This window comes from Mustelus asterias, chromosome 27 (genome assembly GCF_964213995.1).
Source record: "Mustelus asterias chromosome 27, sMusAst1.hap1.1, whole genome shotgun sequence".
Classification (NCBI taxonomy): Eukaryota; Metazoa; Chordata; class Chondrichthyes; order Carcharhiniformes; family Triakidae; genus Mustelus; species Mustelus asterias.
Window position 1 is genome coordinate 17,455,114 of NC_135827.1, and position 23,030 is coordinate 17,478,143.

At 44.5% G+C, this 23,030-nt stretch overlaps 1 protein-coding gene across 1 annotated transcript in view; it reads left to right on the plus strand.

The window, feature by feature from the left end:
- The window catches only part of igsf9bb (immunoglobulin superfamily, member 9Bb), a 683,212-nt gene that overhangs the window by 440,372 nt on the left and 219,810 nt on the right, over nucleotides 1-23,030 (plus strand). Inside the window, exon 6 of the mRNA XM_078198934.1 lies at nucleotides 17,520-17,637. Within this exon, the coding sequence (XP_078055060.1) occupies nucleotides 17,520-17,637 (118 nt within the window). The remainder of the gene's footprint in view (nucleotides 1-17,519; nucleotides 17,638-23,030) is intronic.

Below are 23,030 nucleotides of genomic sequence, written 5' to 3' on the forward strand. Positions count from 1 at the left end.
CTGAACACCTGGAAACTTGAAGCTCTCGACCATTTTCACTTCATCCCCATTGATGTAGACAGGGGCATGTCCTCCACTATGCTTCCTGAAGTTGATGACTATCTCCTTCGTTTTACTGACATTGAGGGAGAGATTAGAGTCGTCACACTAGTCATTTTATTTTTGTGTTTTTCAAAATGGACAATTGCTGGGCTGACAAAATGGCTGCAGTTGGTCACATGCTGGCTTTCCGGAAGTTTAAAAGCAATCAAAGGCTAACACTTCAAATGTCCTGGAGTGTAACACTCCTTGCAGCATATAAACATTTTGGCCAAGCGAATGCAATAGTTTAACAGATGACCTGTCTGCTCCATCCAGCTACAATCAAAGACAGTTGGTTGGAAGTCCTCATCTCTGGCGGCACAGTGGCAGAGTGGTTAGCACTGCTGCCTCACAATGCTAGGGACCCGGGTTCAATTCCGGCCTTGGATCACTGTCTGTGTGGAGTTTACACGTTGTCCCCGTGTTTGCGTGGGTTTCCTCTGGGTGCTCTGGTTTCCTCCCACAGTCCAAAGATATGCGGGTTAGGTTGATTGACCATGCTAAATTGACCCTAGTGTCAGGGGATTAGCAGGGTAAATATGTGGGGTGAGGGGAATAGGGCCTGGATGAGATTGTAGTCAGTGCAGACTCGATGAGCGTAATGGCCTCCTTCTGCACTGTTGGGATTCTATGTCCAATAATGGTGCTAATGACCAAGCATTAACTGTTCTAACATCTTGCGGGGGGGGGAGGCGGATCCAGCCCCTGGGAATATACATCCTTTGACCAACATCTAGGAGGAATAGTGGGAGTTATGTCACATGACTTCTCCCAAGCTGCGAGAATGTGTAATATTGCCCTGTAGGCAGTTACTATTTGACCTCTAATGAGAACAGGACTCCAGACAAACAGCCTGCGCTGTCTACCATCAAGCAGGAGGCAGCTGAAACAACTGTAGCCCTCATCAAAACAGCAAAACTCTGGAACATTGGAACCTGTGTCTCCAAGACCAACTCACTCCATGTGCATTCCCCCCTGGTGAAAAGACGAATCACCCTGAAAAGTCAACCTTCTCTCTGAGGAAACATTTCAATTGACTTCTGCTTCTGTGACTCTGGTCTCACGTGAAACCATAACGTGTATTTTATTGTGGCCATGCCCTGAACTCTCTTCCTCTTTCCTTATCCCCTGTTTATTGTGTGAGTGCAAAAAAGGGGCAGATATTATGAAACCCCTCATGCATGCACACGAATGTAAAAATAAACCAAACCCTCCAATTTATCTTGCTTCATCGAGGATTGGAACACTCCAAATTTAAGAGTTGGGGAAAAAACACCACCAATTTTACCAGAGAGGCTGGGCAGCACGCACAATTTCAGTAAAACTCTGCCATGTGGAAGAAGGCTGCAAAAAGTTCTGAGACTCTGCGGGGGTGTTGTGGGGGTGCAAAGGGACTCCTCAGGAATAAGGTGGCTCAAGGAAAGCTACCTGGATTTAAAACAGACATGATTTAGCCAGAACAATTCTAAGAAGTCAAGGCCAAGCATCAAACATCTGCAGATGGTCAAGAAACTCAATGGCGTAGGATAACCCCCAGACACCTTGGGAGAGAGCTGCTCGAAGATAGCAAGGCCAAAAGCAGGCCAGTAAAATTAAACTGAGCCCAGAGAAGGCCCCTAGAATCTGAACTAGATTCTCAAATATCCCCAAGTTGAATAGAGACCAAACAGGGGAAGAAATAGCGAGGGAGATGCCCCACATAGCCAAACAGCCCGAAAGAAAAGAGGGTATTAAGCTTGGAAAGGAAAACGTTAAGGGCTCACTTGAAGAATGGCCAGCAGAAACCTTCTTTCCATCTTTTAATGGGAACACAGTAAGTCCCCAGACCCGACCAGCCAATTTTAAAAGAAGGTCACCAAAACCCTTGCAGGAGAAGCTGGAGACCTGGCTGTCTGAAATCTTTGTCTTGTTTTTCGAAGTGGAATTCCTGAAAAGTCTGTGAACTTACCCTCCTTTGTTGAGGAACTTACCTTGCAGTTAACCCATTAGGAGTCTACACCCTTGTGGGTGAGCAGGAGGGTCTGGCTATTCAACCCACCTTCTTGAAGTTGGAGGGAAACCTAAGGGATTCCCAACTCCCAAGCGAGTGAGGAAACTGCCTCCCCCAGTTGAAAAGCCACTGGAGCATGTAGCCGGAGCCACACCTCCGTCAGAGGGCAGTGGTGTTCCAGAGGACAGGGAACCTGTTAGGAGAGAGCTCCCTCCAGAGCTAAAGGCCCTGGCCAAGAAGCCAGCGATTAATCTCGCTGTCCACTTTGTGGACAGTGGAATTGAAACACCCACTTCTGTCCACCCCTCTGGACCTCCCATTCCCTCACCTCCCCAGCCTAAGAACCCCACACCTACCTACTCCTGGGACTCAGGCTCCAGGGACTGCTTGCAATCCCAGGCCCGTCCACTGCAACTTCTGGCGCCGCAGGGACTAAAGAGCTGTCAGCCAATCGGAATGGCCGGCAGCTCTCTGAGGTGGAGTCTCCGCTTGAATGAGGGCCATGGGTCCCACCTCCAGCCATGTAATGCTTTTTGGAATATTGTTTTGGGACAGATAATGGACGGGATTTTCATGCACCCCCCACCCCACAGCGTGATTTGTGGCAGCGGATGCAACCTGCCATGGCTGGTGACACAACCTTCTGATCCCGTCAATGGGGTTTCCTGTTCCACGTACACCTACCCCCCCGCTTCCCCACCCCTCCAACGGGAAACTCCCGGTTGGTGTTCGCCATCAGTGGAACTGGAAGATCCCACCGTCAAAAATGGCCAGAAAATTTCATCCAGTATTGCTGAAAATGGGTTCTCCGCCCACACTTTGGATGGTAAGAAGGGAAACCCTCTTAAAAATGCTGGCCATTATGTTAAAGATACATGTCAGTCAGTGCCCAATCAGCTTTGGATTCCCTCATGTTATCGACGCTCTGAAATGCTGCTATTATAAATGAACCGTCAATAGAATATATTTTTCCTGAGGTGGCATCCTTCTTTTATTATTGAAAAACCATGCTGAAGTGTCAGACGGAATAATGCAAGGTGCCACCAAAGGAGGAAAGAGAGGATGAAACCAATAATGTAATTGTGATGACATGATATCGCGATTGGGTTTAAACGCCTTAAGAGTTTGTGAGGAAAAAGCAATAAATTCAAGTTCTAAAGCCTGGGAAAAAAGATGAATTGACTTCAGAGACAGGCAAATGAATCATGATTTCAACAAAGGGAACAGTGAAACGTGTAGGATATTGTTATTGGAGCTCAAAGTGAATACAGAAATGGAGTTAAGAGGGATAATAACCACTGCTGAATTCAAATAATCATTTAGCAGCACTGGAGATGAAAAATGATGAAAAAAAGACGTTTTTGTCAAAGCTTTCTGTCTTGCACTCATCAGGGCATTCGAAAGAGAACAATGTAAAGGACATTTTCGACATTATGAGAAAGAGAGTTCTGATTGTCTGGCTAGTGCACTCTGATTGGTTGAGGCATTACCATTCAGAATGGACCAGCAGGTGGTGACTAACAGTTACTGTTTAAAATATAAACGTCTGATTATGAGCTTAGTTATGAGGAGAGATTGGGTAAACTGGGGTTGTTCTCCCTGGAAAGACGGAGTATGAGGGGAGACTTAATAGTGGTGTATAAAATTATGAAAGGCATAGATAGGGTGAACGGTGGGAAGCTTTTCCCCAGGTCGGTGGTGACGTTCACGAGGGGTCATAGGTTCAAGGTGAAGGGGGGGAGGTTTAACACAGATATCAGATGGACATATTTTACACAGAGGGTGGTGGGGGCCTGGAATGCGCTGCCAGGCAAGGTGGTGGAGGCGGACACACTGGGAACGTTTAAGACTTATCTAGACAGCCATATGAACGGAGTGGGAATGGAGGGATACAAAAGAATGGTCTAGTTTGGACCAGGGAGCAGCGCGGGCTTGGAGGGCCGAAGGGCCTGTTCCTGTGCTGTATTATTCTTTGATTGGTCAAGGCATTGACCTGAGGAATGAAGCAGCAGATGGCTGCCACTTCTTTTGTTTAACTGAAACAGGTTTTTTTTTTATACTTTTCCAATTCAATCAAATCAAATCCAATTCAGAGTCTCAACAAGTTGAGACATTTCAGATCCAGGCTGACAAGACAGGGCGGGAGACCAAAACCACCCTGTCCTGGGCCTGATCTACATGAGTCAAGCTGATTGGAGAAGGGGGAGGATCCTCCTCCAAGACTTGAGCTCATTTGCATCTTAGCCAAAAGGCCGAGATGCCGCTTTAAAAATTGCTTCATATGAAACATATGAAGCCTCAGCGTAACCTAATGACCTCAACCAAGTGCAGGCGATCCATACTACACTTGATCTTAGCCAAAAGGCCGAGGGGATCCCTCAGTTTGTTTCACTGAAACAGGTTTTTTTTAATATACTTTTCCAATTCAATCAAATCAAATCCAATTCAGATTCTCAACAAGTTGAGACATTTCCGATCCAGGCTGACAAGACAGGGCAGGCGACCAAACCACCCTGTCCTGAGCCCGATCTACATGAGCCAAGCTGGTTGGAGAAGGGGGAGGTTCCTCCTCCAAGACTTGCGCTCATTTGCATCTTAGCCAAAAGGCCGAGATGCCGTTTTAATAATTGCTTCATATGAAACATATGAAGCCTCAGCGTAACCTAATGACCTCAACCAAGTGCAGGCGATCCATACTACACTTGATCTTAGCCAAAAGGCCGAGGGGATCCCTCAGTTTGTTTCACTGAAACAGGTTTTTTTTAATATACTTTTCCAATTCAATCAAATCAAATCCAATTCAGATTCTCAACAAGTTGAGACATTTCCGATCCAGGCTGACAAGACAGGGCAGGCGACCAAACCACCCTGTCCTGAGCCCGATCTACATGAGCCAAGCTGGTTGGAGAAGGGGGAGGTTCCTCCTCCAAGACTTGGGCTCATTTGCATCTTAGTCAAAAGGCCGAGATGCCGCTTTTAAAAATTGCTTCATATGAAAGATATGAAGCCTCAGCGTAACCTAATGACCTCAACCAAGTGCAGCATCCTCTCCATGCTACACCTGATCTTAGCCAAAAGGCCGAGACACAGGTGCAATATGTATATATGTCCTTTGACCTGCAAAGGACAGGACCCTGAGTATTACATCTGTAGCTTCCAGTGCACACACATGCACCATTTTGCGAGCCTGACAATCTTAAATTGGTTGTCAGCATAATTCTTAGCATACTGAGGATTATTTAGCAAATGTTGCCCAATCGTGAATCACATCAGATGTTGCACACTGTGTTTTTAGTTTTGCAAGCACAGACTCATTAGATATGATCTGTACCTTGTACATTGAGAACAGAGACTGGGATATGCTGTTTGATTGATGCAATCTGCCAGTCTTTAGGACGTACGGTTTATATACCGAGCATCACACTGGCACTGAAATTCATATACCACGTTACTCATCTGTGTGATGGGCAGAATGTCTTCTTGGCTTGATGGCAGCATCCTGTTAGTGGAAAATATCATTGAATCCATAGAATTCTTACATTGCAGAAAGAGGCTACCTGGCCCATCGAGTCTGCACTGATTCTCCAAAAAAGCATTCTACCCAGGCCTTCCCCTCCCTCACCCTATCTGCGTAACCCTAGGCATTTACCATGGCTAATCCATTTAATCTATGCATGTTTGGATACTAAGAGGGATATTTGGCATGGCTGATCAACCTAACCTGCACATCTTTGGACTATGGGACGAAACCAGAGCACCTGGAGGAAACCCACACAGACACAGGGAGAACGTGCAGACTTCACACAGACAGTGACCCGAGGCTGAAATTGAACCCAGGTCCCTGGCGCTGTGAGGCAGCAGTGCTAATCACTCTGCCACTGTGCCGCCCACTTGTGTTGCTGTTGCATCATAGCAGCGTGAAACAGCTAGCTTCACATGTTGTTCAAATTTTTGAGATACCTTACACTTCCAGAGTAATCTGAGGTAGACTGGGCACCTCTCAGGGCCAAAAGTGATGCAGTAGAACTGTTCATGAGTTTGTGCGAATTCCAGTGTGAAATGATAAGGCCAGTCTTACACTCTGTGGAACTAAGAATCTCAATGCATATATTGTCCAGTGAAGATAGGCTTGTGGTAGACCATGGTAGAGAAATTCCTGGCAGATTTCTCAACCAGGATCAAAAACAGAAAATGCTGGAAAAACTCAGCAGGTCTGAGAGCATCTGTGGGGAGAGAATAGAGCCAATGTTTCTAGATGACCCTTTGTCAGAGCTGCTAGTATGTCAAAGAAAAGGATTTTATTTGACTGCTCCATGTGAATTTGAGCGCACAATGGAGCCCATTAAGACATGTAAAGAAATGATTAAAAGCAGCACGATAACATGGCAATCTAGACCCGCGACTATTGCCTGAATCAGTATACATCAAACTCAACAATTCTTGCAGTTGAGTTCGGTTTTACCAATCCCATTGTCTAGCCAAATAAACGGTGTTGCCATGGGATCCCCTCTCGGTCCAGCCCTGGCAAACATCTTTATTGGGTTCTATAAGAAACAGGTCTTTGATGGAATGACAGCCCATCTCCCACCCCTTGCCAATTTCCTATATGTGGATAGTGCATTTGCTACATTTAAATACCCAAGCAGTGTTCAACGTGACCAGACCTGACTCGCCCCTCCCCACCCCACCACCCCAGCTCATCTCAGCGGACCTGACACCCTGTCCCTTCCCCAACACCACAGAGCATACCCAGTCCCTGACACCCACGTAACAGCCTCCACCAAACCACCCTCACCACCACCACAGGATCTGATAGGACCCAGACCCTGACCCCTCTCCAAGACCTGGTCCCCCCGGGACCAGACATGACACCACCCCACCAACCCCGGACAACACCCTTGCTCGGGGTCTTAAATTCCATGCACTTACCTGGACACTTTCCTTCTCCCTGGTTTACCAGGTTCATGGGTCTTTAAACTAACCTGCTTTTCGGCAGCCAGTGTGGCTACAAAATAGAGGACATGGCCTTCCTGAGTTCGCTGGAGTTGCACTGGACCTTCTGAGACTAGAGGCAGAATTTTCCCATCCCGCCAGCCGCAGGTAGTGTAGCGGGGGGACACGGACCATGCAAAGGTCCAATGACCTCTGGCGGGAATTTCTGGCCTTGGGGTGAGAGCGGCCGAAAAATTCCACCCTTTGTCTCCATAAGCTCCAGCCAGCAGAGATTTGAACAAAGTTTTCCAAAGTGGGTGAGTGTGCTTTAAACTCTTGTATATTGAGCGGGTCATTGCTTTCTGCAGCTGGGTGGAAGTTAAGGCCCGTTGTTTTCTTCTGTATGTCCTGCTGAGTGCAAGGCAAGAAGCTTCAACAAGAAAGTTTCTTTTCTCGGCAATACTCAATATTGACAAAACAGTGACCATAAAGATTGCAAAGGGGTAAGTGAGGTTAGAAGCAACAAATGAGACAGTGGTCACATAGCAAATGGAAAAAATAAAGTATTTGCAGTCAGGTGACCTCCAACACCCAACATGCCACAGACCAACTGAACTGGTTTTGGAACTGCAGCCACAGTTGCCCTATAGGCAAACATGACAATCAATTTGTGCACAGCAAGCTCCAATAAAGACCAATGAGAAGATGATTCTGTTTCTATGTGATTGGAATGTTAGACGATCTCTCTGGGTTGGAGGCAGTACTCAAGCTTTGGACACACGTCTACTTTATGGAAAGTTAAGAATTGCTCGGGGAAATATAAATAAGACCGTAAGATATAGGAGCAGAATTAGGCCATTTGGCCCATCGAGTCTGCTCCACCATTCAATCATGGCTGTTAAGGTTCACAACCCTATTTTCCCACCTTTTCCCCATAACCTTTGATCCCCTTACCAATCAAGAACCTACCTATCTCTGGCTTAAATATACTCAATGACCTGGCCTCCACAGCCTTCTGTGGCAATGAATTCAATAGATTCACCACCCTCTGGCTAAATAAATTCTTCCTCATCTCGGCTCTAAAGGGTCACCCCTTTATTCTGAGGCTTTGTCCTTAGATCCGAGTCACTTCTACTAATGGAAACATCTTCCCCACATCCACTCTATCCAGGCCTTCAGTATTATGTAAATTTCAATGCGATCCCCCCCCTCATCCTTCTAAACTCCATCAAGTACAGACCCAGAGTCCTCAAATGTTCATCATGAACGAGGTGACCAAACTTCTTGAAGGCAAATGAAAGATGTTAGAGTTTTGCTTGAGGTTTAGGGTTGTAACAAGCGCAAGAATGTAAACATGATCGAATGAAATCAAAAACACAAAAGTAGATAAGGTTATTCAATGAGTGAAAGAGGCTGTTGGCATAAAGAAGGAATGGAATGGGAGGACAGACATTGATTTTGGGATCTCATTCATGGAAAGATATGGTGAGATGCAACTACCATACAAATACCAACTTAAACTGGTCGTCATCAAAAGGACGGCACGGTGGCACAGTGGTTAGCAGTGCTGTCTCACAGCACCAGGGACCTTGGTTCGATTCACGGTTTGGGTCACTGTCTGTGCGGAGTTTGCACATTCTCCCCATGTATGCATGGGTTTCCTCCGGGTGCTCCAGTTTCCTCCCGCAGTCCAAAGATCTGCGGGTTAGGTTGATTGGCCATGCTCACTTGCCCTTTAGTGACCCAGGATGCGTAAATTGGAGGGATTAGCGGGGTAAATATGTGGGGTGCTGGGGATAGGGCCTAGGTGGGATTGGTGTCGGTGCAGACTCGATGGACTGAATGGCCTCCTTCTGCACTGTAGTATTTCTATGACTTTAAGTGAAAGAAATAACTTGTCTTTACATAGCACCTTTCCCAAACACCCAATGGAGTAGTTTTGAAGTGTAATTACTGTTGCTTTGTGGAAACCAGTATGCTGACAATAAGGTCCCACAAATAGCAACAAGATGAAGGGCTTCTTAATTTACATTTGTGATTTCAGATGTTGGATGAATCAGGACATCAGCACAACTTTCCTGCTATTGTTTGAATAGTTTCACGGGACCTTTTATACCCAATGTTGACAGTGCTTCAGTTTAAGACCTCATCTGAAAGGTGGCATCTCTGTCAATGCAGCATGCCACCAGGACTGAAATATATCATCTTAAATCATGTGCGCAACTCCCTGAAATGGGTTTTGATGTCAGTATCTTGAGTCTCAGGAGGTGAAAGGGCTGTCTCTTCCTTCTGCTTTTAAATCCATCGCTGACAGACTGGGCAAATGACGTGGAGATACCGGCGTTGGACTGGGGTGGGCATAGTAAGAAGTCTCACAACACCAGGTTAAAGTCCAGCAGGTTTATTTGGAATCACAGGGTTCTGGAGTGCTGCTCCTTCATCAGGTGAGCGGAGAGGTGGATTCACAAACACGGCACATATAGACAAAGACAAAGGCAGAATTGCAAGATAGTACCTCTGTGGTACACCTTGCAATCCTGTCTTTGTCTATATATGCCATGTTTGTGAAATCTACCTCTCCACTCACCTGATGAAGGAGCAGCGCTCCGAAAGCTCGTGGTGTTGTGAGTCTTCAGACTGGGCAAAAGTCTTATCTACCTGTTGGTGATTAAAGATCTCAAGCAAAACAAATTCAAGGAGTCCCAGAGGACGCTAGACAAAACTGCCCAGTAATTTGGCAGTAATTGATCCTAATTTATAACTTCAGTTACGCGAAGCTACAAAGATCAAGAATTTATCAAATGAAATGCCACATTGATGTATGAGCAAAATATAATGCAACATTCTTCTAAGTTGGGAGATCTCTGCATTGATATCGATAATCACCATTGATTGAGAAGCACATTATTCAAGCAGCTATTTAGTCCTTGCGGATAACGCTACCTGAGAAACTGACACTGCAGAATACTATCCTGTCACTATTGTTCAAGAACGCTTGTGTATGAGGATCGAGCTGCTCTATAAAATCTCCACCATTTTCCTTACCTGCCTGCTGGCTGGCTCTCCCATGCTGTTGAAGTCCACCTTCAAGGTGACCTCTCGCCACAACCTTTCCACTTTTACTTTATTTTTTCTGCCATTTAGCACCAAATTTATTTGTTTACAATTCACGCGCTCGGATTTATTTCCTCCAGTACATTGTTCGATTGGTTCCCATGAAGCTTTGCAAATTCAGTTTGCCTGTTCCATTCCACTGCCCAAGTTTATTTAATTTGAATTCTTTCCTCAGATTTATCTCCGGGCTGCCCATAAAGCCCAGTGACAGACAGTCTGTCCCTTGAGGCAGAACCAGATATGTGCACTGAGATAGCAGCTCCCACCTTTGGTAAACTCGCAAAGCGTGCACTGGATAAGGTCAAGCTGACCTTTAGGAATAATCTAATGCTTTAGAAGGCTTGTCTTCTCAGAATCTTGCTGAGAAAGATGGGTGACTTACAGCCAGCAAGAAAAGAAACTCAACAGTTTCCTTCTTCGCTGACTTCAGCATCTTATGGGTATAAACTGATAGAACAAAATCACAAATGCAGCAATCCTCTCAAAGGCAGAGTTTGCAAGTTTGTTAGCATTCATTAACCAGAGACAGCTTTGTTAGCTCGAGCATATCTGCAGGATGGAAGATGTTGCGTACCCAAGGCCTTCCTGTATGTAAGATAGCCAGAGTCAGACAACCAGTAGGATACCCAAAGTTCTGCTTCAGAGATGCTTCCAAGAAGGTCTCAGACATGATTTATTACACCTAGGTTTCACTAACTGATGACAGAGCAAAATGGCGGTATCTCCTGTGGGTTGGTATGCACCACCGTGATGACCAGTGACACAACTGCTTGGCAACGGATGACAACGCCCAAAACAACTCACAGTGACACAGTTGCTTAAATTGTTGCAGAAGATGCCTCTCAAAGATTGGTCTCCCCAAACTTCAGCAAAAACCCATCAAATGAAGATACCCCGTCTGAATTGGAGTCGTTTGCTCCCTGTCCATCAGCTTTTGTAGATGTGAGGAATAGTTCCATGAAATTATGTAAAACAATCACTCACTCACTCACCAATAGCAATAGAAAGAATAAAGAAAAATACAGCACAGGAATAGGGCCTCTGGCCCTCCAAGCCTGCACCGATCATGCTGCCCGTCTGAACTAAAACCCCCTACCCTTCCGGGGACCATATCCCTCTATTCCCATCCTATTCATGTATTTGTCCCGACGCCCCTTAAAAGTCACAATCGTATCTGCTTCCACTACCTCCCCCGGCAGCGAGTTCCAGGCACTCACCACCCCCTGTGCAAAAAATTTGCCTCGTACATCTCCTTTAAACCTTGCCCCTCACCCCTTAAACCCATGCCCCCTAGTAATTGACTCTTCCACCCTTGGGAAAAATCTTCTGACTATCAACTCTGTCCATGCCCCTCATAATAAACAGGTAAGATAATGCAATGTTAAAGAAAATCTGCTCATTGTATTAGAAAATGTTTTTGCAGCTATCTACTTCATTCGCATGATACATTAGGTGTTTGCAAGACTTCAAAGGTCACGCAGTGTCTAATCTAAGTTGCTGGCCCATATCTACCGAGCAGCGGCAATTATTATTGGATTGCCGCTGTGATCGATAATTTCCCAACTTGACACAGCTACACATTCCTACCGGAACCTTCCAAGCCAACTTTCCCAGACATGTGCAGTACAACATCCATTGGTGAATTCCATCGAAACAATAGAGTTGGTGGGAGTTGGTGGGGGAGACAGGACACCCCCCTTTTTATGAGCAGTAGTTGCCATATGGAAAGTTTAAAAATCCAGTCTAAACATTAGTGAATGGGTGATTGGATGAGTGAGTGAATGTGGATAAGTGGGTGAAGTGGTTGGGGGGAGGGGAAGGAAGTGGGTAAGTGGGTGAGGTGGGTAGTTGGTTGAGGTTGGTGGGTGAGGTGGGTGAGTAGGCAGGTCAGCGGGTTAATCAGATTGTGGTGATAGCTAGGGGCAGTGAGGTGGTTGGAGGATAGTCAAGTCAGTTTGGGAGAGTCATTGCCATTGGTGGGCAGTAGAATGGTCGGGTGGTTAGGCTTGAGTTGTTGGATGGTGAGTTGAGCTAGTCAGGTGGTCGGGGTTGAGAGTTGTGGACCCTGGGGGATTGATTGCAGGGTCAATTGTGCAATTACCCAGATGTTAGACTAGTTTTTAATCTGTCTAACATTTCCTCGGTATCAGGCAAGTGCCACGGAACTGACCAAATTTTCTAACTCGAGCTCAAGAATCATTAAAGACAGCCCCACAGAGCAGGGGAACTGCCCATTGGAAATTGAAACCTCCTGGGCAATTCCTACAGAGGTCAGCATGTTCGAATTTCCACAGGATCCCAACGTGTATTTTCAGTTGTAAATCTGGTCTCCAACGATTTGGAGACCAGGAGATTTGGTCCTCTGCATCACAACTGGAAAAAGTAAATATAAAAGAAAGAAATGGAACTTTTGGAACCTAATGCCTTTCCCAATCATTGGAAATCTCAAACAGCAGAGTCAAAATATACACACATCCCGTCAGAATTTACTTACCCACAAATGGAACCGAGCTTCAATCTCCAGCCTAAATAACAATTAACTATTCAATGAATTAATTCCATTGCATTGCTTAAAATCAGTCACATTTTCTAGCCTCATGCGGCTTCAGCCAAATACATTGATGCCATAACTCTCATGAGAGATGGCAGAATGCACAGAGAAGGGGTGTAAATTGCCACCTCCACAGTTTCCTGATTAATGCCACCATCTCCTGTTAGACTTATGGTGGCAGGCTGAGAGAAAGACCAGGAATTTCAGGACCATTGTGTTTTACGTGGTTTAATGTTGCTGTCTCTACAGAACAGCGCATCGTCTGACGCACCTGAACAGCACATGGGGGCTTCACTGATAAAGTAAAGCAATCAGCATGGCTATCCTCATCAGCTTTTTGTCCACCACACCTTTACTGTCACTCTTGCAGTGTCGCACTTGTACTGTCGCACTTATGTTGTTGCACTACTTCATAATCAAATTCTTTTGAACTGATTGGATCACGTACAAATTTATTTAAGCCGTTACACACAAGTAAATTCTTCATGATAAAACAGCAAGACAATTGAGCATAAGCAAGCAGGAAATAATGTCCAGCAACAGCTATGAGTGTTAAAGAGCAGAACAGAAGCCCTTCAAATGATTCAATATTTTTAGGAATCCTTTGTCCATGATCTTGGATACTTCAAGCTTTACTCTTAACTGCTGGAATTGTAGATTTCAATATTTTTTAACATTATAACACAATAAATATATTTTAAGGATTAAGGAAACCTAATTTTCATAGAATGGTTACAGCACAGAAGGAATCCATCCAGCCTTTTGAGTCCGCTGTAACTCTCTAAGAGAAGTTCAGTGGTTCCACTTCCCGCCCTCTCCCCAAAACCCTTTCATCTTTCTTCAACTTCAGGTGCTTATCAATTTCATTTTGAAAACCGTAATCAATGGCAGCACGGTGGCACAGTGGTCAGCACTGCTGCCTCAGAGCGCCAGCGACCCGGATTCGATTCCCAGCTTGGGTCACTATCTGTGTGGAGTTTACACGTTCTCTCCGTGTCTGCGTGGGTTTCCTCCGGGTGCTCGAGTTTCCTCCCACAATCCAAAGATGTGCGGGTTAGGTTGATTGGCCATGCTAAATTTCCCCTTAGTGTCAGGGGGATTCGCAGGGTAGATATGTGGGGTTACAGGGATAGGGTCTGTTGTTGTCAGTGCAGGCTCTATGTGCTGAATGGACTCCTTCTGCACTGTAGGGATTCTATGATTCTATGATGAATCGTCTTGTAAAAGAAATGCATTCGCGTGTCACCTTTGGGTCCTTTGGGAATCGCCTTAAATGTGTTTGCCCTGGTCCCTGACCCTTCCTTCAAGTAATAGTACACACATGGGATCGAAGACCAAATCTCGTCTTCAGGTAAATTATGGTCAAAGGACAGGAGAAAATTGGATCAAGGCATGAAGACATTACAGCAATAATTGTGAATTTGTTTTCCCTATGACTAGCTCCTGCCTTTGTAAGACTGTATGGCCTTCAAATCATTACAAATAATACCATGGAACATTGACTAATTCTTACAGTGATGGCCCTCGCTGTGCATCCAGCAAAATCTTCTGTTATCATTCCTCATTTCCTCTTGATCTTCAGTTTTGGAAGTACTGGACACAAAAATGACTTTAATTCTGAAGTTTCTCATTTTGTTTGGAACCACAGCAATTAAAGAAAGTTAGTTAGCTGGAAAATTACCATCCATTCCCTTACATTCATTCCTGTTTTCACAGCTCGCATACAAACCTCCCACCACGATCACCATCCCACCCAATTGCCATTCTGAAGGAAAGTGCTTTGTGTACATTCCCTGATGCCCAGGATTAATCAAACCACATAACTATGTGCTCACGTCTTCCTTTCCTGCTCACAGGTTGTCCCCAAAAAGACATCCCCACGGTTGCATGGACTATCTAATCATCCCAGTCCAAATTTATCCCTATAACCTTTAATCCTGCTCCCTTCCAGCTATTTTGTTAAATTCATCACTGCAACGTGAATAGCTTTTGCTGGGTGCTTCTTACACATATTGACTGTGTTCTGTGTTGTATGGAGGTTGGGGGGGGGTTTGGTTTCAGGCTTGCTTGAGGCTCATTTATTTAAAACCAGCTTCCTCTATCTTTGCAGTCAAACTCCAGCACAAATCTATTTTCATCTGTATCATCTGTCAGATTATCCAGGAATTTAATTGAAGCCTGCAGTTTCTGTGCTGTGCTACTGCAGCCCTCAATCAGTCAGTGATTGTTCTTGGCACTAATATAAATGATGTTTATTTGTGAATCAGTGAGAATTGGATGTGAAAAACTAAATCTACAGTTAAGCTCTGCCCTTTTTTTCTGTCTGGTATCCGCGGAGATCTAAATCTGTTCATTACCTGTGAATTTATTCCACCAAGATCACTCAACGCTTCAACGATATTGCTGTCCACAGTGCAGCTTCAGTTTTATGTGTTGCAGATTCCTGCCATTGCAATGAAGCATGCTATTTACCTCTCTATGTCTTTCCTCTATTGGCAGTCAATCCAGTTCCACAAAAGCAGAAGCAATTGCCTCATTGGTTTTGATTTATTTACATGAAAGATGACCATAGAATCATAGAATGGTTACAGTGCAGAAGGATACCATTCAAATCCATTACAGTGGCACAGTGTTTAGCATTGCTGCCTCACAGCGCCAGGGACCCGGGTTCGATTCTCGGCTTGGGTCACTGACTGTGTGGAGCTTGCACACTCTCCACGTGTCTGTGCGGGTTTCCTCCGGGTGCTCCGATTTCCTCCCACATTCCGAAGATATGCGGGCTAGGTCGATTGACCATGCTAAAATTGCCCCTTGGTGTCAGGGAGACCAGCTAGGGTAAATGCGTGGGATTGTGATGATAGGCCCTGGGTGGGATTGTGGTCAGTGTAGACCCGATGGGCTGAATGGCCTCCTTCTGCACTGTAGGATTTTATGACTCTACAATTCAACCATTCCCACTTCCCACCCTATCCCTCAAATGCCGCAATTTTTCTTTCTCTGTAGGTCTTCATCCAATTTTGAAAATCACACTTGAATCTATCTCTTGGGTGTAGTCAATTGCTATGTTAAAAACAAATGTGTTTGCATGTTGCCTTGTATTTATTTATATTTTGGCAATCACCTCAAATCCGTGTCCTCTTGTTCCCGACCCTTCCATCAAAGGGAACCATTTTTCACTGTCAAATCTCTACAACAGGAGCAAAATACTGCAGATGTTGGAAATCTCAAGTAAGAACAGAAAAATGCTGGAAAAACTCAGCAGGTCAGGCAGCACCTGTGGGGAGAAACAGTTCTGATGAACGGTCACTGACCATTAGCTTGGTTTCCCTCCACAGATGCTGCCTGAGCTGTGAGTTTCGTAGAGTCATAAAATCCTCACAGTGCAAAAGGAGGCCATTTGAGCTCGCACCGACAACAATCCCACTCAGGGCTCAACCCCGTAACCCCACACATCTACCCTGCTAGTGCCCCCGACAATAAGAGGCAATTTAGCATGGCCAATCAACCTAACCCGCACACCTTTGGGGTGTGGGAGGAAACCGGAGTACCTGGAAGAAACCCACACAGACACGGGGAGAACGTGCAAACTCCACACAGACAGTCACCCGAGGCCAGAATTGAACCTGGGACCCTGACGCTGCAAAGTAGCACTGCTAACCACTGTGCTACTGTGCTGCCCCAAGTTTCTTCAGTGTTGTTTTGTTCTTTCGATCAAAATGCTTCTCAACCTTTTCTTCTCTCAGCTTCTCCACCCAGTAGGAAAAAGCAGTTTGGACCAGTATTCTTATTTTACAGTTGGGTGCACTATTTAAGGCATATGAGACCAGTACACTTAATCCCTCATTTTTCCTGTTTTTTCCTTACTTGAACACCAGCCTCTCCGATCTATCCTGTAACTGAAGCCCCTCAACCAGGGAACCATTCTTTAACGCCTTCAGATCCTTTCCAAAGTGCAATGTCCAGAATGGGACTCAATGGACCATTTGAAGCTAAACCATTGTTTTATAAAGGTTCTTTGAAACTTCTATGTTTTTGCTACACTTACAGAGCTCATTTTTGACTTTGAAGATAACCGGCAAAAGAACCAATGGGATAGGGAGAATTTTCTTTATGAAGCATGGTGTTACAATTTGCATTGCACTGACTGAAAGAATGGCGAAAGTAGAAGTAATAGAAACTCTCAAAATGGAATTTAGTACAATTTGAAAATAAAATGCAGGGCTGTGAGGAAGGAGCAGAGGTGTGTGTCTAATTCGATAGCTCTTTCAAAAAGTGTGAAAAGGCATAATGGGCTGAATGGCCACCTGTTTTACTGTTAGATCCCATGATTGTGCAGTTCTACTAGTATGTGACTTTTTCTAAATTTTATGCGGATCTATACTTATCCTTCTTATGCCAAATCCAGAGGTCTTGAGGGCACAATAGGTAGTGGCCCTATCTCTAAGCCAGAAGTTCTGGGTTCAAAACCCGAGCCCAGGACTTAATGGCCTTGAAGGTGCATTCCTAGCATGGCCAAACAGATGGATTATCAACGTCTAAATCCTTCCAATTTGCCTATGGCAGGCGGTAAGAGTGGGACAGTTTCTGGTCAACCATCTGCAGTAGGCAAACCAATGCAGTACCTTTTCAAGCATAACCATGGACCAATCCAATGGAAGTCCATGATCACCAATGCCCTTTCAGAACATGGTATCTAACGAGAGAGAGAGATGCAAAATCCACCATGTACAAGTTGCTGATAAATATAGGTTTCATGATAATTGATTTAAATGGGCCGCCTTTGAAAGTGTGGAATTGCTTCTTTCTGGTCCACACCTGTAACCTCAAAAACAAACTCTTATTCTCTTTCAGGTGAGTGATGGAAGTCTTACCATTTCATCGGTGGGTCGGAATGACCGCGGGCCCTATACGTGCCGCGCCTACAGTATTCAGGGAGAAGCTGTTCACACAACTCGGTTGTTGGTTCAAGGTAACGTTTTACCTCATCGAGTTAAATTATGTAGTTACGGTGTACAGTTTCAATAGTTACATCTTTAATTTTACTGAATACAACGGAAAACATTTGCATGACATCTTGTAAATTGATCTTAGAAAAAACTGTGAACCAACCACAAGATATTTGCCTTGCTTTTTTTTATCAATTCAGTATTATTATTTCATTAGAAATCTGGTTATTATGTGGTAGGAAACAGGGTGTCGAGCCTCACTCCAAACTCTGACTCAAATACTTTAAGAAATTGAAATGGTATTGAAAATGTACCAGAGTATATCGCTAGCATGTGAAATTTGTTGGTATTTTCTAAACTGATTTAATAGTTGAAATCCCCTGTGCTGAATGTAATTTTGTAGGAGACTCCATTTGTATTATACTCATCAGTGAAAATTGGAGAACCACCCTGTTATATTGTCATGCTGAGGACCCTTATTCAAAAGCTCCAAAAATACTAATCAGCCTCAGCAGTAGCTGTGCGATTGTCTCCAAACTGCAGTCTGAAGGTAAAGTGTTGATAATGGGTGTCAGAGCTGTTTTGGGTAATCCAGGGAAATATGTAAATATCAAACCCAGGATATTTGTGGACACTTGGTAGTATAGAACTTGAGTATTGCTGGAACAAGAGCGATACTGTCGAAGTTTTTCATCTTGTACTCATCAGGACGAATGGAAGAAAGCCTAATGTCTTGACCCGATTTGTCTGTTCGTTCGAAGTCACCCTTTTGCATAGAATTTGACTCAAACCAACATTGCTCATCATAATCTACTATTGGAATCTGAAAACATTGGCACTTCAAGTAGACATTTGTTTCGAAACAGAATGTATACTTTCTTTCACTCCAGTTTATTATTTCTCCTTCTTTATCACCAGAAGGTTATGGGTTCATTCCCCGCTCTAGGATTTGCTTCCAGCCATTGCTGTGCCGGAAGTGTGTTGAAAATCCTGTACTTCACATGGCACATCAAACGGAGACCCTACCTACTTATTGTGATGAATGATAAAGTGTCCTGTGACACTGTTAAAAAGAAGAGAAAGTCATCCCAGTGTCCCAGCAAGTATTAAGCAGACCACCTCCCTACAGTGCAGAAGGAGGCCATTCGGGCCATCTAGCCTGCATAGGCAATAATTCCTCCCTATCCCTGTGACTCCATGTATTTACCCTGCTAGTAAGGGACAATTTGGCATGGCCAATCAACCTAACCCGCACATCTTTGGAGTGTGGGAGGAAACCAGAGCACCTGGAGGAAACCCACAGCAACACGGGGGAACTTGCAAACTCCACACAGATAGTGACCCGAAGCCGGACTTGAACCTGGGTCCCTGGCGCTGTGAGGCAGCAGTGCTAACCATTAGAACATAGAACAGTACAGCACAGAACAGGCCCTTCGGCCCACGATGTTGTGCCGACCTTCATCTGAAACCAAGATCAAGCTATCCCACTCCCTACCATCCTGGTGTGCTCCATGTGCCTATCCAATAACCGCTTAAAAGTTCCTAAAGTGTCTGACTCCACTATCACTGCAGGCAGTCCATTCCACACCCCAACCACTCTCTGCGTGAAGAACCTACCTCTGATATCCTTCCTATATCTCCCACCATGAACCCTATAGTTATGCCCCCTTGTAATAGCTCCATCCACCCGAGGAAATAGTCTTTGAACGTTCACTCGATCTATCCCCTTCATCATTTTATAAACCTCTATTAAGTCTCCCCTCAATCTCCTCCGCTCCAGAGAGAACAGCCCCAGCTCCCTCAACCTTTCCTCATAAGACCGACACTCCAAACCAGGCAGCATCCTGGTAAATCTCCTCTGCACTCTCTCCAGCGCTTCCACATCCTTCTTATAGTGAGGTGACCAGAACTGCACGCAATATTCCAAATGCGGTCTCACCAAGGTCCTGTACAGTTGCAGCATAACCCCACGGCTCTTAAACTCCAACCCCCTGTTAATAAAAGCTAACACACTATATGCCTTCTTCACAGCTCTATCCACTTGAGTGGCAACCTTTAGAGATCTGTGGATATGGACCCCAAGATCTCTCTGTTCCTCCACAGTCTTCAGAACCCTACCTTTGACCCTGTAATCCACATTTAAATTTGTCCGACCAAAATGAATCACCTCACATTTATCAGGGTTAAACTCCATTTGCCATTTTTCAGCCCAGCTTTGCATCCTATCTATGTCTCTTTGCAGCCTACAACAGCCCTCCACCTCATCCACTACTCCACCAATCTTGGTGTCATTGTGCCACCATGCCACCCCATTCAGTGATTCTTGAAGTAAGCTAGATGCAACATTCTAAGTTGCTCTTGCAGAGAACCTGCATAAATATGAAGGGCCAAATGGTCTCCTGGACAGTCACTAGCCTCTGATTCCATGGGTGATTAGGGCATATTTAGTGACTGGAATGTACTCTCAACCATATTGTGCCCCAATAATCCTATTTGACTGTAAATCTTTTCCTGTGATGCACCGTCTGTGAAAACCCTGTGCCACCATCCCATTTGAAGTACTTAGGCATTCCCAGTTAAATAGGAATAAATTATCAGTAATAATTTAGATTGTATCCTTAGAGCCAACAGATATTGAGGAGATGAAACCAAAGATTTGACGAACCAAAAAAATATCCAAGCACTTTACACATTTAGTATTAACTGATGAGTGCTGTGAAAGAAGTTAAGAGCGTGTTGCAGAATCTTCTCCGCTCTAACACTGTGCTACATCAAGTATTCAGACCAGCTAAAAAGGCAAAGATTTGTCCAGAGAAGAATAAATATTCCATTAGAGGAACCCGACAAATACATGATACATTGATAATGTTCTGAAGACTGCACTTTAGTGAATTGAATCCTGAGTCGATGCCATTGAAATGTGTCGCTCTCCAAAGATGCTGTACTTTCTGCATCAATCCACATCCGTTATCCCCATTAATGAGATAATACAAGCTGATACTTCATTTGGGCTTGAGCCTTGTTCCCGTGGGTTAGAGAGACAATGACTTTGATGACAATGAGACAGATACCTAATAGATGGTGATTTTGCTCCGTTCCTCGCTGATGCTCTGGGGACACCTGCGAGTTAACACTATGAGATTGAATATTGAACTGCTATTTCATGCACAATTAGTCAAAAGCTAAATCAGCTCTTGGAATTGATTAAAATTTCTGATGCTAAGCATTGTTTGGCGATGAAAAGTTCAATCAAGCGTTCCTTCAGAAAGACAAATGATCAGAGCCACATTATAATGGCATTGTGAAGCCCTGCTTTCCTGCAGACCTCTGCACATGCTGCCCAGGTGACTTCGATAAGGTCAAGTCTTCGCTCTCCATCATTTTTCACATGACCATGTTTCAAGGACAGGTGACAACAGCTTTAGTGTAGGGCCTGCTTGTTTGTCACTCAGCATTAGCTGACTTGCTAGCGTTTAAAAGTAAAGTCTTTTAAGTGTGCACCACTGAAAAGGCTGCACCCTTGTAGGTTTTAAAGTTTATTTATTAGTGTCACAGGTAAATTACTGTGAAAATCCCCTAGTTGTTACATTCCGCTACCCGTTCGGGTACACAGAGAGAAGTTAGCATATTGGTTGATCCTCACTGGAACTGTATTTGGAACGCTAGCCTGGATGTGAATATAAGCCTGGAAAATACCAGCTACAATGTTAAATAATTAATTCCGCCATCCACAAAATAACATGCAGGGGGACGTCAGGTGAATCCATTAAGTATTTGCTTCCTCATGCCACAAGCTTGAACTTTCCTCATTCAGTGTCTGGTGTATGTTCAATTCTTCTGGCAAATGAATTATTCACTGTCTTTTAATAATAAATGCCACAGACACAATTATTGGTCAACAAATACAGAGTAAGTTTTGAAGCTGTTTATAAAGTCAACCTTTTCTGTTTGGGCTCGGATCCAAATCGGAAACGGTCAAAAGAAATTTCTCGCTGCCATTGGGAAGAGGAAGCAGTTGTTAGAATCATTGTAAAGCCTTAAGGTTGCTGCTCGTGATTATCCTGCGTAGCTTCTGCCAGTAATTCTTTGATTTGATTTATTCTTGTCACATGTATTGGGATACAGTGAAAAGTAATGTTTCTTTAGGTGCAATACAGGCAAAACATACCGTTCATAGAGTATATAGGGGGAGAGGGAAAGGATAGGGTACAGAATATAGTGTTACAGTCATAGCTAGGGTGTAAAGAAATAAGGGGGTTGCGTTTTAACAGATCCTCTTTTACCATTCTTGTCCCTCATGTATTTTTTGCATTTGAATCAGACCTGATTTAATCTCCTGCCGTGCCGGCTTACTTTCTCACACACCTGGGCCCTCCTCTTCCAACAAACTGCAATAAGGTCAGGCATCTCTGAACGCCTTCATTTTTCGCTCACACGAGCTTAAAGAAAAGCAAAGTGATAACAGCACCAGTGTAGGTTATCAGCCAGTCAGGGATTTTTATTAAAAGTTAGATACAAAGGTGAACTTTGACTCTGACTGCCAGACTGAGGCCAAATCCTCCATCTGATCGATAGTGCGCACACAGCATAACGTATAAATAAAACACACATTCATCTTCTTATTCCTTAATTCTCTTTCTGTTGTGTAAAATACCCTTTACCCTGAGCATATCTGAAATCTGTAGTGATGCTGAAGATTAAAGTGCTGTCAGGGGTGCAAAGCATATCTGAAAGAACTTTGAAGCCAGTGTTTGAATCTCATTTTTCTCAGTGGGATTAGTGCCACGTGTTTAGAAGTTCTGTCGGCATTATGTGGATTTCCAACAGGAAAAATCTTAGTCATTAGTAGCTGTGGTTTTGGCGAGGACTAACAACAGAGATTGAAGCTGCCTCAGTTAACCCTTGTCCTTATGCTACCCTTGATGTTGGTTGTATGCAACTGTCAGAAAAGGAATACTGTTGTAATCCAACTTGTTCCATTTGGGCAGCGCGGTGTCACAGTGGTTAGCACTGCTGTCTCGCAGCTCCAGAGTCCTGGGTTTGATTCCTGACTTGGGTCCTCTCTGTGTGGAGCTTGTACGTTCTCCCCGTGTCTGCGTGGGTTTCCTCCAGGTGCTCCGGTTTCCTCCCACAGTCCAAAGATGTGCGGGTTAGGCGCATTGGACATGCTAAATTGCCCCTTAGTGTCCCAGGATGCGTAGGTTAGAGGAATTAGCGGGGTAAATATGTGGGATTACGTGGATAGAGTCTGGGTGGGATTGTTGTCGGTGCAGACTCGATGGACCAAATGGCCTCCTTCTGCACTGTAGGGTTCTATGATTCTATGACAGTCATTGTGGAAGGCAAGCTCTGAGCACTAATACCAGGAATGGGCTTATGGGAAAAGGTTAAAGAGGTTAGGTTTGTATCCACTAGA